Source organism: Hippichthys cyanospilos, chromosome 16 (assembly GCF_059441005.1).
Source record: "Hippichthys cyanospilos isolate Australia breed blue-spotted pipefish chromosome 16, RoL_Hcya_1.0, whole genome shotgun sequence".
NCBI lineage: Eukaryota > Metazoa > Chordata > Actinopteri > Syngnathiformes > Syngnathidae > Hippichthys > Hippichthys cyanospilos.
In genome coordinates this window covers 9,084,035-9,098,218 of record NC_142384.1, presented here as the reverse complement: position 1 = coordinate 9,098,218, position 14,184 = coordinate 9,084,035, and the positions used below count along the sequence as shown (strand labels likewise).

Here is a 14,184-nt window from a genome sequence, read left to right as displayed (position 1 = left end):
CAAAACTTTAGTCTTTGTAAAAGAGTTTTTTGGTTTTTTTATCTCAAACGATGTACCCAGTGGTTGATTTGTTTGCAACCTCATGCTTATTGCGCCACCCGCGGGCAGAAAAGAGAACGGAACACGAGTCACTTCAACTTTTCCGCTACTTTTGCTTTTCCCCGCCTGAAAGACAGGGGGCGGTCAATCAACATCCAACTCCTTACACTTGTCTGCCAAAATAAACAACGCGAAGAAGAAACAATGCATTCTCTGCTATTTGGCACCAGAGTACGAACGTGCCTTCAATTACACAAACAATGCTCAAATAACTGAGAATTTGACACGCTCTCTGCATGGAATGTCATCCCCCGCTCACCATGGGGGGCGTCCGCTGCAAGTTGGACCCGGATCTCTCGGCTGATCACGACCGGCGCCGTTTTTTCGGCCCGTGTTTGTTTAGCTAGCGTTAGCCACCTCGGCTAATACCAGAGCTACTCGACCGAAAAGCAACCCAGAGTTGGTTCGTCGCTATGCGGCAGTCGATCGCAAAGTGAGGCGACTCCTGTCGGAGCTCCCAGTCGTCACCCGGGAAGGATCATAACTCTAGCTGATCTAGTCGTACTCGGTATGTCGCTTTTAATGAACATGCGGGGCGAGAGACTGCAGTGACAATGTAATGACTGGCAAAGGGTTCGGCAGCTCGGCTCGGGGTAGTTTGAGCGATGGAGAGTCAGTGGACAGGGCGCCGCTGAAAATCTCCCTTGACTCGGGTTAAGGGGTAACAATCATGTCTTGTAAAGCGGCCACCAAGGACAAGAAGACGAGCTTCGGCAAGAAGCTGTTCAGGAGAGGCTCGGTGCGCTCCGTGGGCAGTTTTATGAGCAGAGTCCTAAGGACTCTGTCAGCTTTGTCACATTTTGGTTCTGAAGTGCAAACAGACGAAGACAAGGATGACGGAGGCTTCTCCGCGTTTCAGTCCGGACTTCGGGACGCACCCTTGGACGATCGGGACCTCGGGCAGTTCCTCTCCGGCGAGAGGATTCCTGGCGTGGCCGGGTTAAAGAACCACGGTAATACCTGCTTCATGAATGCGATTCTGCAGTGCCTCAGCAACACCGAGCTGTTTGCCGAGTACCTCGTGCTGGAGCACTACAGAGAAGGGGAGGCCAACGAGGAGGACAAACCAAAGACAAATGGTGTCCATCTGCAGAAGAAAGGTCCTATGGCCAAGGGAGAAGTGACAGAGCAATTGTCTGGACTCGTTCGGGCTTTATGGACTTTTGAGTACACCCCTCAGCACAGCAGAGACTTTAAGGTAAAGCTAAAGATTGTCACTTTTATTTCTATGCCTTTTCTAATCACAACAAACGTTCAAAAATCTTTCGATTTTGGATGAAATTTAAAGGAGACATTGTATTCTTTTTCAATTCAACAATTCAAAACAAGACTAAGACGTTAAAAATGTTGTAATAGTTCAAGTAACATGTCTTATTGTATACTTTACAACTCTTAGTTCTTGCCTTGCTGAAATTATCACATCAATGCTACTGTAGCACAAGTGCATATCGCCAAACACATCACCAACTGATGTCAACTTCATTGAGCCAAGAAGTAGTTTATGTGCTGCTTTCAGATGCTAACGCTAATATGTGCATCTGACAAAATTAAGTCCAGCTCTGCTTACCTTTATGCTATTTGTTAATTTACTAAATATCTGGTATAAACTGGACTAAAATCCAATCCTTTAGAGGTAGTCTCGCTCATTTTTTGCGGACGTTGAACAGTGCGAATCAGAACGTGATTAAACATAGCCCGAATGTCTGTTGCAGAATGCGGTGTCCAAGAACGCTACGCAGTTTAAAGGGAATGCTCAACACGACGCCCAAGAGTTCCTGCTGTGGCTGCTGGACCGGGTGCACGAGGACATCAACACTGGCAGGCCAACCGTGAGGGTGAGCTTTTGACATGGTGATATACTACATTTGGAATTATGTGATGTACAATAGCCAAAAATAAGATGTAAGAAAATGCCTGCGAGGCCTGTAAAAGCCGGCTCAACCTGCATTATTTATGACTTTGAGTTATGCCGTCGTAAAAACACGTTTGTGCTTGTTCAGCCACCTCTCGCTGAAGATGACCGAACCACGGAAGGGCCTTCTCCGCCCATCTCGGCTGGCTCGTTTGTACAGGAGCTCTTCCAGGCTCAGTACAGGTAAAATCCTGACATGTTCCTCACCATGTTTCTACAGTAGCTGTTGACTCATAATTTTTCTTCTTTTCTTTTAAGGTCTTCCCTCACTTGCCCCCATTGCCAAAAACAGAGCAATACGTTTGACCCCTTCCTGTGCATCTCCTTACCCATCCCACTGCCACACACACGGTGAGTGGACAAAGTGGGTTTCCACTATACAAATTCCTTAAATGCTTTATATGCAGTCTACTTGTTACATTTAATTAAATAATAAAGAGCACAAATGCAAACTACACCTCTGTGCTCTAATGAGCGTCGTTTTTACTTTTTCTATGCAAAAACTTTTTATGTCTACACTTTGGAATGTATAACATTTTAACTTTTATCTGTGGCTTTGCTGAAAGATTGTGGATCGATTGACAATGTGCTTAATTTAACAAGTTGCTTCATGTTCCAAATAACTCTTATTTTGAGAGGAACACACTTTTGTTATGCAATAAAAATGGCATTACATTCGATTTGATGATACGTGCAGAAACCTTGTTAAAATACCCCCATTTGAAAACCGCTGGTCTAGCAAATATGAAGAAAAAAAAACATTTTCACACATCTAAGTGTTGTGATAGAACCATCTCTCTTCTGTACTTTTTTTTTTTTTTAAATCTAAGATTATAATCTAATGTTAATGTTCTGCTATAGCAGTGCTTCTCAAATTATGGTGCGGCCCCCTCTGTGGAGGACGCAATTGACCCCAAAGGCTTTGTTTTTGTCATTTGAAGTGTAACAGCAATATATATATTTTTTTAAGTTTCAGGCACTTGGATGCACTTGGTTATTGTTTTTTTTGTTTTAGAATAAGATGTAACTCATATAAACGCTGTAAAAAGTAACATTTGTTGATAGTTGAATTATATTGTTTTTCTTATTTTGATAATGTTAAAAAGAATACAAATTTAGGTATACTTATACAATTTTTGTAGATAATCTTATTTATAGTCAGCACGTCGGGTGGGGGTGGGGGGGGGGGGGGGGGGGGTCTGTTTCCTGGGGGTTGCTTGGCAAAATATAATTGAGAAGCGCTTTACTTTAGTATCACATAAATCAGAGTCATCCAAACTATGGCACTGGGACCATTTGTGGCCCTCTGTCCATTTTTGAGTGGCCTACAGCATATCCTGAAAAAAAAGTTTGCAACTAGTACATTTTGTTAAAACTACTGTAAAACGTACAAAAAATACTGTACAACTACAACTGTAGTGACTTAGAAAAAAAATTATAAGCAAAATTGTTACCTCCACTGTCAAGGTACAAAATGTGAACATATCACATAAATGATTACAAAGTAACTACCTACAAATAATGGTGCACTTACGACAGACTGCTTTTGCTTTAGTTCTGATTGTAGCAAATGATTAATTTATCAAGCACACCGAAATCAATGTAAAATAAATTCAAAGTGGCCCTTGCAACCTTCCACATTTCTGAATGTATGTTTGGACACCTCTGACAAAGCACTGGTATGAATGTATTTAATACAGGTAATGTTTTAAAGTCAGAATTTTGGTATTTTGATAACACCGCTGCTGTATAAAGTACATTATAGTGAGTGATTCCAAACTTAGCCTTACTGTAATTATATCTTTAGTACTGCATGAGGTTAAGTGATGGACTAATGTGTGTTTCTTTGCCAGACCGCTATACGTCACTGTGGTGTACCAAGGCAAGTACTCCCACTGTTTGCGGATCGGGGTGGCAGTGCCCCTCAACAGCACCGTGTACCGCCTAAGAGATGCTGTGTCACGTGAGACCAAGATGCCAATGGACCAGGTGTTACTTCTGCTTCTCGATAGCTCAACTCAGCTGTAACTCATACACACATACACACTCACTTGCTTTTTTGTTTGTTTCAGTTCATCCTGACTGAAATGTACTACGACGGCTTCCATCGGTCTTTTTGCGATGACGACGACGACCTCGACATCATCCAAGAGAGCGACTCCATCTTTGCTTTCGAAACGCCGGAGAGTTTTAAACTGGAGAACCTACGCACAAAAAGAGGCAACTTCTTTGTACTACTTAGATTTCACGTAGATCAACATTGGATTCAAGTGACACACATTTGACTTTTTTATTCTTAGTTACACAATTGCAATATGTGTCACAACAGTGCTCAGATACAATCAGATACAGACTTGCAATGTAAAGTTAGGTAACTTTTTTTTTTTTGTACAGGCAGTCTTTTGGCCAACCTAAATCACAACAACTTGAAGTATGGCGTGGAAAACGGCCGCACGTCGTCTTTCATGCAGGGGGCCTTGACTCCTTTGGCGTCCCCAAATAAGAACCTGGCTCCGGAGAAAATGATCCTGCTGGTGTGCAACAGAGCGTGCACTGGCCACCAAGCAAAAAGGTACAACTAAAATGTTGTGACGCAACCCTGGCTTAATAATTGCATTTTGATGCTCCATTTCTGATGAAACATGTAAATGACTAAAATATGATGTGTGAATTCATTACTGTAGGTTTGGCTTGCCTTTTGTACTGTACATGGAGCGCACAGCCACCTGGGACACATTGCAGAAGGAGATTCTGGAGAAAATGAGGCACCTTTTGCGACCTGGGGTCTACATTCAGGTAGGATATATATTATATTATATATGTGTATATATATATATATATATGTGTATATATATATATATATATATGTGTATATATATATATATATATATATATATGTGTATATATATATATATATATATTATAGTATATAAAGTTTTATATAAAGTTTCGCAAACACCCAACAGGTGGGACCTTTCAGTCTCCGTGTGGTTGGCGTTGTTGGGATCACCTACCTCCTCCCTCAAGACGAGCGACCGCTTTGTCACCCCACGGTGGACAGGTCAGGTCTACTCTTCTCTAATTTAACATCAAGATAAACACTCTTATAATCAGTCACACCCGCAAGAAGCTCATTGTTTATCGTCTCACAGCAAGGTTTAGCGGCATGTCCTAGCATGTCTGTTAAAATGCCCGTATAACATGTTTTTTTTTTTTTTTTTTTCCTGGCCTACATAAAGCAAGCTGGAACACCACTCAAGCAAAAAGACACACAGTTAGAAGCTTAGTTAAATTTTTGTCCTTAGGGTAGCTGTCATTATAAAATCTGGTGAATTCATGCTCGTGTTAAGAGAAATAGCAGTTTTGATCGTTTAGCGGCAACTTTGCTTAAGTCACTTAACCTTCGCAAATTGTTTTTTTGTTTGTGGGGGTTTCAGAGCGTACAAATCCTGTGGACAGGGTGGACCGCCCCATGTGAAGATTGTCGTGGAGTGGGACAAAGAGACCAAAGATTAGTAAGTGGAGTCAATTTCAATTAAAATAACATTTAACACAGGAACGTCATATTTCTCAGAACTAATTTCATACAACCAGGCTTACAAATTACGGTCAAGGGGTTGAATATTTTGATTACTTTGTCGACATTTTAATATGTAATTCGCCAGCATAATGAAAGCCCATTTGTCATTGTCGAAAAGCTGCCTTGCAATAAAGCAAAAATAAATTGGCCTCTGCCTGATTTTGTCATGTATAAACTTAATTATCTGAACACAGGACACCACAAGTAAATGAACTTTATGTTAACCACAGTCTGTTTGGACACACGGAGGAGGAGTACATCCCTGACGCCGAGAGTGTGTATCTGCACAGACAACAGCACCACCAGCCGCAGGCATGCACACTGGCTCAGTGTTTCCAACTCTACACTAAAGAAGAACAGGTAAAACTGAAGGATAGGCACCATTAAACATTTGTTCACACTTGGATGAAGCAAAATCTGTTCATGATGGCACTGAGCTATACTTGTCGCAAGAATAAATTAGCTAATAATTGACCCAATCGTTCATTAAAAAGTTCCCAGAAGTCAATCACTATAAAGAAAAATGCTGTGTATCTCAGCCTGTTTTGCACAAAGCATGTCAGTAGGGATATTTTCTCCACGTTTATCTCACTGCTCAGTCCGACAGTAATAACAGTCTTAACTCTGTGGTTTTGCCGTGTATTTGACTCCTAATGTTACGTTAGAACTAACCTAGACACTGGAAACGAGGACCAACATAAACATTGCGGCTCCACTCGCCGCTGCTAGAAAAGAATGTAGCGGGGGTAGAAAGAGGAAAAAGCCAGAAGGTTTTTTTTTGTTTTTTTTTAAACCAGCTTGTCCTTGTAGCTGACTCTCTGGTTCTCGTGTGTTTTAGCTGGCCCCGGATGACGCCTGGCGCTGCCCCCATTGCAAACAGCTGCAACAGGGCCGCATCAAGCTCAGCCTATGGACGCTGCCAGATGTACTCATACTGCACCTCAAGAGGTTTAGACAGGTATTTTCAAGTTTGGGGACTATAAAGTGCAACTTTTAAACAATAAATGACTTATTTTGATCAACATTTTTGCATGAATTTTTAAAAATCAAATTTAGGATTGAAACAAATCTAGAGATTTGAGTGATGCGGTCAAAAAAAAAGTATGCTCAAAGCATTTTTTTTTTTCCTCAGACACCCGTTTATTCAGTTTTCAAAAAGTCAAGCTAAAGGCATCAACAGGTGTTGATGCTTTTCTTGGCAGTAGCACGTCACCAACATGGAAATATACTGAACATTCACAAATACTTTTATTTTGAAGTAGAGTCCCGCAGCATGCTGCTGCATAATTGCACTGACTTGACTCATCAATGTCAACAATACAACTTTGTACTAAAATCAAGTTCAATTTCCAAACATGGAAATTAAGAATACTTAAAAAACACTTATTGAATGCCTTCTTTTGACTGATTATTGGTGGGTCCAATGTTCACGTCCAGCTGCAGTGGGCAACACTAGATGCTAGCAGCGTTAGCAACTAGCAGCACTCAACAGACTCATATAGGCTGGTGAGAGTTGTTGGGATTATAGTACTTTTCTAAGGCAGGTTAATAAAAGGAATTGAAATCTGACATATTTGCCATTCTTACCAGTCACTTTTTAACAAACCATGCTTACTCAAATGTGCTATTTTGGCCAGCAAAATAGTTACTGTGGTTTTGATGTCACTTTCGTGAAGTAAATGGGGAGATATTGGCTAAAATCTAATGGTTTTTAATGGAACAAAATCTATTGCTAAACATTTTAAATTTAAGTAAAGAAAAGGTCTAAAAATTAAAAAAAAAAATTAAGTGAATTTAATTAATTGAATTTATTTGTCTTTTGTATTCATTATTGTGCTTTTAACACCCCAAAAATATATATTTTGTCTCTCAAACCGAATACCCAATGATGCCATGGAATTTTCAGTAGGATAAACAAATTCTAAAATATTCGATAGCTGCAGCCGCAATCAAATTCACACCCATTGATGCGTTTGGTCATAGGAGGGTGACCGCCGGGTGAAAATGCAAAACATGGTGCAATTCCCTCTCATGGGCATGGACATGGCACCTCATGTGGTGAAGAGAAGCCAGAGCAGCTGGAGCCTCCCCTCGCACTGGTCACCCTGGAGAAGACCCTACGGACTGGGGAGGAACCCCAACGACTTCCTGTATGACCTCTACGCCGTGTGCAACCATCACGGGAGCATGCACGGAGGCCACTATACGGGTAATGTTGACATCACAGCTAGTGTGTCATCTCCATGGCCGGTATTTTAAAAACGGCGATTCCTGTGTGCTCGCAGCCTACTGCAAGAACTCGGTTGATGGTCAGTGGTACTGCTTTGATGATAGCGAAGTCACGCCCGTGGCAGACGATGACGTGTGTCAACAGACTGCTTACATACTTTTCTACCAACGCAGGACCGCCATTCCCTCTTGGTCAGCCAACAGCTCTGTTGCAGGTCAATCTGCGGCTGATTAAATCCTTGTCAATGCTTCTTAGTACTTTGAAGTTCAAAAGTGACTCTTAAAAATTCATCTCAGGCTCTACCAGTTCTTCTTTGTGCGACCACTGGATCAACAGGCTTCCAGGGAGCAGACCAGCTAGTCTAGCGTCGGGCGCATCTTCTAGACGTACCTCACTGGCTTCGCTGGCGGAGTCGGTGGAGTTCACCGGAGAACGTAGCGAAGACGATGGTGAGGCCAAGCTCCATTTCTCTCCATTTAATCTCTCTTCACAAAGCCGCCAAGCATACAAAACTGTTTCATTTAAATGGGGATATATTTGTTAATGGCTTGTGTGCAAGTAGTAGGCTATCTCGAGTTCTGTCCACCAATCAAGTGTGCGTGTGGGGGGGGAGGGAGTGGGGTGGGTGGGCGCATGAACGTAAATGAATTCCAAAATGTAAGCAAAAAAAGAGATCTCTGCTTAAAATTGTGAAAACTAATATTGCCATAATACTTCTCCAATCGAGTGTTATTTTCTTAACATTTTGAAGTTCTCCTAGTCATTTCAAGTCTTTCTCAAGCTAATATCCAAACTATTAGTTTTCACTTCAATGAGTGTCAAGAAAAACTTTCCTTTTCTTTTTAACACATCATATTTCATGAAAGTCTTTTTTTTTACCATCGCTGTTAGAATCAAATGCAAGATAAACTCAACCGTTTCAACACTTTCTCCTCACATTGACTTCAAATTCTTCTCAATGTTTTTGTAAAGAGAAAAACAAGGAAAGTCAATGAAGGACAAGGCGAGGTGGTCCTCCACTCTGGCCGAACTCGCCTGCCGTGTGAAACAAACAGATGTGAGCCCAGCCTGCTGTTTGTGGCTCACATAATAAGGGGCTCACACTACAGAGTGCTGCCTCAGCAAATGTCCTCCTTGGGAGCATGTGGCTAGCACATACAATCTTATGTAGTTTACTATTCCCAGTGTTTGGCAATATGCTTCCTGCCTGTGTAGTGTTTGAAAGAGTTATATGAGCCGGAACATGAAGACAGTCAATTTAGTGCCATGCTCTAAGTGTTTATTATTGGCTCATTTATTTAAAGGAGGTAAAAGTATGTTTTGATTTTTTTTTTTTTTTTTTTTTTTACAGTTTATAACAGTTCCCAGGTGTTTGAATAACATGACAGAGACATAGTTTAATCAAAATACACCAATGTCAAGTGTGAATACTTTACACACCCTATTTTTTTACCTGCCCGTTATATTGCAGGTGAAAATGAACTTATACCCGATAAAAAGTGTGTTTTAGATTTGTTCCCTTAAAACTAAATTTAATTATGTGTTTTTCCTAATCAGAAAGTCACATTGTATGTCTTTCTGTGGTTTGAAGGTGGTTTCTCGGTCCGACCTTTTGTGAGGAGCATCCAGCGTCAGAGCCTGACCTCCAGGTCATCAATAGGCAGCCCGTTAGCTTTCAGCGACAGCGGCGTTAAACCATCATGGTCGCTCTCTGCCAAGCTGCAAATGCGCCCTAACTCGCCCTCACGCTTCTCCCTGGACTCGCGTTGCTCGCCGCCCCTTGAGAGAATCGGCGAGTCCTGCGACGATCGCGTGTCCACTTCCTGCTTTGGTAGCTACAGCCGGCACGAGCGCTATTTTGGCGGCAGGGCGCCGCAGTCTGCAGTAGAGAGTAACTACAGCGAGCAGGAAAACAACAAAAGATTCCTGGACATGATGTACTGCCGCGCCCCCACGCCAGTGGAGAAAACAACGGAAAACAATAATCAGATTACAGCAATAGACCAAAACATTCAAAGCACCGCCTCGAAAGATCAAAAGCGGAAGAGCGGCGCTGGCGGTTCTGTGTCCACGGCGGAAAGCGCCGGCGCCACCAAAACCACCAAAGCGGAGCCAGGAAAAACCTCCAAGAAGCGTCTTTGCTCAACTCACAAGCCCTCGCCTGCCGCGACGCCCGTCAGCACACCTGTCAAAGGGAAAAAGGCAACCGCCACTAAGGATAAAACTGACAAGAAAAGCACATCCACTCCCAGCGGGACACCTTCCAAGACCAAGGAGTCGGTCCCGCCCACAGCCTCCACGCCGCAACATCGCCTGTGCATGCGTTCCACGCCTCAGTCATCCGCGTCGCCTTCTCCCACCACCAAGACGAACCCCGTAACCCACGAGAAAAACCCAGAGGGCAGTCGCAAACGCCAAGTGGAAAGGAGCTACAGTCGGGATTCTGTGGTCAGCGCGCAGCGAGGAAGCGTGGTGGCGCGCTCTTCTGTCCCCAAGGCATCAGACAGCGGGCGGCTGGAGCGGAGGTCCGTCCGCAGCTCCAGCAGCAGCTCCTCCGTCACCAGCCTGCGCTCGCCCAGCGTGTCCACCAGGGACCTGCAGCGTGGCAGCAAGTCCGAGGAGAAAGGCCTGTCCTTCTTCAAGAGCGCCCTGCGACAACGCGAAAGCCGCCGGTCGGCCGACTTGGGCAAGAGCACGCTGCTCTTCAAAAAGGCCTCGGAGAGGACATGCAAGCAGAACGGACAGGTCAAGGAGGCCGGTGCCGAACCCACAAAAGCGGTGGACGCCGCCGCTTTGCCGCCGCCCGCAGAGGCTCCAAAATCCGAACCCATCAAGCCCGCGGGTTCAATCGGGCGTTCCCTGCTGCACGTTGGCAAGTCCAAATCTTCCGCCGCGGACGTGAGTCTCAAGTCTTCCGCTAACGGGAAGAAGCCCCTCGAACGGAAGACGTCTTCCCGGAAGCTGTCGTTGGGCACGCAGTCGCCCGCCCGTGCCACGCAGCGGCCGCAGTGACACAGCTAACGTACGTACTTCTCTCTCCTAATGCAGCTACTGTACATTCTTTGTGCCTACCTTCTACTCATAGCGATAAATATTTAAACATTCACGCACAATAAAAAAAACAAAAAAACATTTTGAAGAATTCAAATCACACCCAAGACTAGATTTACACTAAAGTTCCAATGTGCACAATTCCAGTTGAGAGTTCTCTGCATTTGTTATTTGCTAAAAAAAAAAATACAATAAAATAAAACTTACAAATTTGCTCAGGCCAAAGCAATAAAAATGTGGCAGAACTATGTAGAAGTTAAGTCAAGTCTGCACTGAGACAGTCCTCTTATGGAACTATGTCAAATTGAGCTGAGGAGCTTCATTTTGACAAAAGTAGTGTTTTGACATGTCTTGTAAATCTATAGGTAATTATAAATCTTTTGGGGTGAGGCATCGACTGTAAGTATTCAGATTTTCAGTATCAGTAGCAGGGCTTGGTCCCCCGGCTTTTTTCTGGGTTTATTTATTTTATTTACGCATATGTTTTAACAAACACTATCTACACACACTACTATATGCAATACTTATCAGATTTTGGCTACATTTGAAAATTTCTCGTTGATGCCGCATAGCCTAGTGGTGCCGATTATATACAGTATATTAAAACATGGAATTGTGGCACTTGAAACACGCAGTGTAAATCCAGACTTAGAGAACCACCAATTTGACTTTCTCATTAAAAAAAATATATATATAATAATTAAAAAGTAACAAATTAATTTGATCTAATACAAAAACAGCTGTGGAATTAATCTTTGAAAAAACATACAAAACAGTAGCCCAATTCACCCATGAATTTTCAGATATTGTACAAATAATTTTGTTGAAATTTTACGATAGAAACGTTTTTATATGAACATTTTTTTAAGATGAGTTTTGAATGACACCCTTTAAAATATACACGCACGCACACACACACACACATTATATTATATATATATATATATATATATATATATATATAAATTCGCAATTGATGCGTCTGTATAGAAAGTGCAGTATATAGTATGAGGTGTTTTTATGTCTTTTCAAAAAGGAAAACGATCTTAAGCGCCTTTTCAACACTAATAACGTAAACGGATACTAGTCTACTACTGTATGCATCACTGGGTAGGAATGTCGTCTTGTTCTGCACTTTGAGTAGATGACTAGTTTCCTCTCCTAGTAACTGACGTAGAGAGCTAACACTAGAAACTTTTAACGCCGTAATCTGTTTCGCGCGTATTCTCAGCATCATGTAGTTTCATGCCTTAGAATAAAAGGGTACTTTTATATCAAGGGACTTGACGCCACTCTCCACATGGTGCTGTCTAACTGATCGATTTAGAAGCAGAACTTGATGGAACCTAAATCGTCAGCGTCTATCCTATTCCGTGGTATCTCTTTCTGTCATTCATCCATGTCTGAAAATGCGTCTTGTTAACACACTTATCGTTACAAAAAAAAAGTAATGTCCACTTGACTCATTCAATTTTCTCTTGCCTAACTTTCGTTTAATAAAACAACTGATTATCGTGTAACAGCCCAACATGTACAAGCGTAAAGCAGGGTTCCCAAATACAATTTTTCTGTTTTAAAATGAACCCGCCCAAATGCCGTTCTTATCTTCGTTTTTGTAAGCGTGAACACTACCTGACAATCATGAATCCATTGTAGTAGCAAGGCTGACCTGAGAGGGGCAGCATTTTGCCACAGGGTATTTCAACAGCTGGAAAATCAATGATGCCACTGGTAATTGTGCATCAGGAAAGTTTTTTTTCAAAATTTGAAATTTACAGTGGAGTTGCAGTAGACCCTCTGGCACTGGTCTACTGTGAAAAATTTATGAGTGTACACGCTCAAACTTGGCCCGATTGTAACCCGAGAGCATATACAGCTTTGGGTTTAAGTGGACTGCTGGGAAAATCTTTAGACCTTCAACATATTTAAGCGAGTCCAAAAAACGTGTTTGTTTGTTTTTTTTTAAATACTAATTATAGAAAAAAAAAAGTTTCCATGCTAGTAGCCACCATTGACTTCCATGTTAACCTCAACACTGTGACATGTGTGCATATCATATCATGCATTCACATCAACTATTTACGTCACTTCCTCTTGCACACATGCACGCATCGCTCTTTGAAAATGGCAATAAATGTGTCTTCCGTCGTCTTCGAGTAGCAGCATCATGTCGCATTGGAGTAATAGTAATAATAGTTGCGTTTCGTGGGAATGTACAGAAGGGGCGCACGTACAGTAAATAAGCATGCTTGTCATGAACTATGCAAGTCTCTAGTGCTACAGCATGTCTACTAATATCACACCGCTTTATTTGCACACCTCATTCACAATCATTCTGTGTCATCCTCTGTTTACTTTGTGCTCTCGGGGTGCTCCGATATGCTTAGAATAAAAATAGGAAAAAAACAAGATTTACTGTTGTACACCAGCAGGGCGCAACACTACAGCTGTGATGTTTGTTTTTTAAAATAGTTCACCAACCCCCGAAAGAGCAAAGTGTGTTGTAATGCAAATAATAGTTCATTAGTAGTTTATGCAGCAAAATGCAATAACAGCGAGTAAATACGTTTCTAGTTTTGTACTATAGTATGACATTCGACTGTGAGGAAATGATGGAACTCGTCATATTTCACACACCAAATAATGACCTGCTGGTATTATATACATATATACATAAATTGAAAAACGTTTTTTTTTTAACTTGCAGTGCATATTATATATGGAAAGCCTTGGAAAAGTATCAAATATACTGAATGTTTTGAGAAGCCTTATTAGAGATAAAATAAGGAGCTGTAAAAGTAACTGAATGTCCTTTTGTTTCCATCAACTGGATTTTTTTTTCATTTTTTACATTCTTTGTTTTATTAATAAACTAATTTTTCATTAAGAACACTACAATGCTGAATGAAAGCACAGCCTGTCTGTAAGTTGTACTCAACTCTGTTAATAGACATGTACAATCCCGTTTTTAGCATGTTTTGTAATGTCATTTTTTTAGTACAGCCCTACAATCTGCAACAAATTCCCCTTCCCCTCATCTTTAATTTTTTCAAACCCTAGGGGAAAAAAAGAAATATCGGCAGATTTTATAAGGCTGTTTTTTGTTTATATTTTCTTATGTGTCAAGGGAAAATATTTTAAATATCACCCAAGTCTTCTGTATTAATTTATTTGTCTTTTTATTATCATGTATGCACTTTTTCTTTTTTTTATTATTTCTTCAAATGGACAATTGTGTACATACTGTATGTTGCTGGTTCACATATGTAAAAATAAAAGATGAAAATGACGTCACATATTTATTTCCTTGCA

General features: G+C 41.5%; 1 protein-coding gene and 1 long non-coding RNA gene across 2 annotated transcripts in view; one reads left to right on the top strand and one right to left on the bottom strand.

Moving 5' to 3' along the window:
- Positions 1–14,184, bottom strand: part of LOC148410446 (uncharacterized) — a 28,180-nt gene continuing 13,996 nt past the window's right edge. The window contains exons 3-4 of the long non-coding RNA XR_015868223.1: positions 4,063–4,215; positions 1–1,202 (exon numbers count right to left, since the gene is read on the bottom strand). This is a non-coding gene — a long non-coding RNA (uncharacterized LOC148410446). The remainder of the gene's footprint in view (positions 1,203–4,062; positions 4,216–14,184) is intronic.
- usp31 (ubiquitin specific peptidase 31) lies at positions 232–14,166 on the top strand. The gene is made up of 16 exons (XM_088437559.1): positions 232–1,297; positions 1,812–1,934; positions 2,100–2,194; positions 2,270–2,362; positions 3,865–4,000; positions 4,084–4,231; positions 4,406–4,583; positions 4,696–4,807; positions 4,978–5,072; positions 5,449–5,526; positions 5,822–5,951; positions 6,430–6,549; positions 7,575–7,800; positions 7,877–8,035; positions 8,118–8,270; positions 9,413–14,166. Exons 1-16 carry the CDS (start codon positions 770–772, stop codon positions 10,831–10,833), a joined length of 3,795 nt encoding a protein of 1,264 aa, XP_088293685.1. The 5' UTR covers positions 232–769; the 3' UTR covers positions 10,834–14,166.

What these genes read in the sequence shown, in the direction of transcription:
- usp31 (XM_088437559.1), top strand. Translation starts at nt 770, where the DNA reads ATGTCTTGTAAAGCGGCCACCAAGGACAAGAAGACGAGCTTCGGCAAG. An exon ending in CCAAGATGCCAATGGACCAG is followed by an intron (nt 4,001 to 4,083) that starts GTGTTACTTCTG and finishes TGTTTGTTTCAG; the next exon opens with TTCATCCTGACTGAAATGTA. An exon ending in TGTCACCCCACGGTGGACAG is followed by an intron (nt 5,073 to 5,448) that starts GTCAGGTCTACT and finishes TGGGGGTTTCAG; the next exon opens with AGCGTACAAATCCTGTGGAC.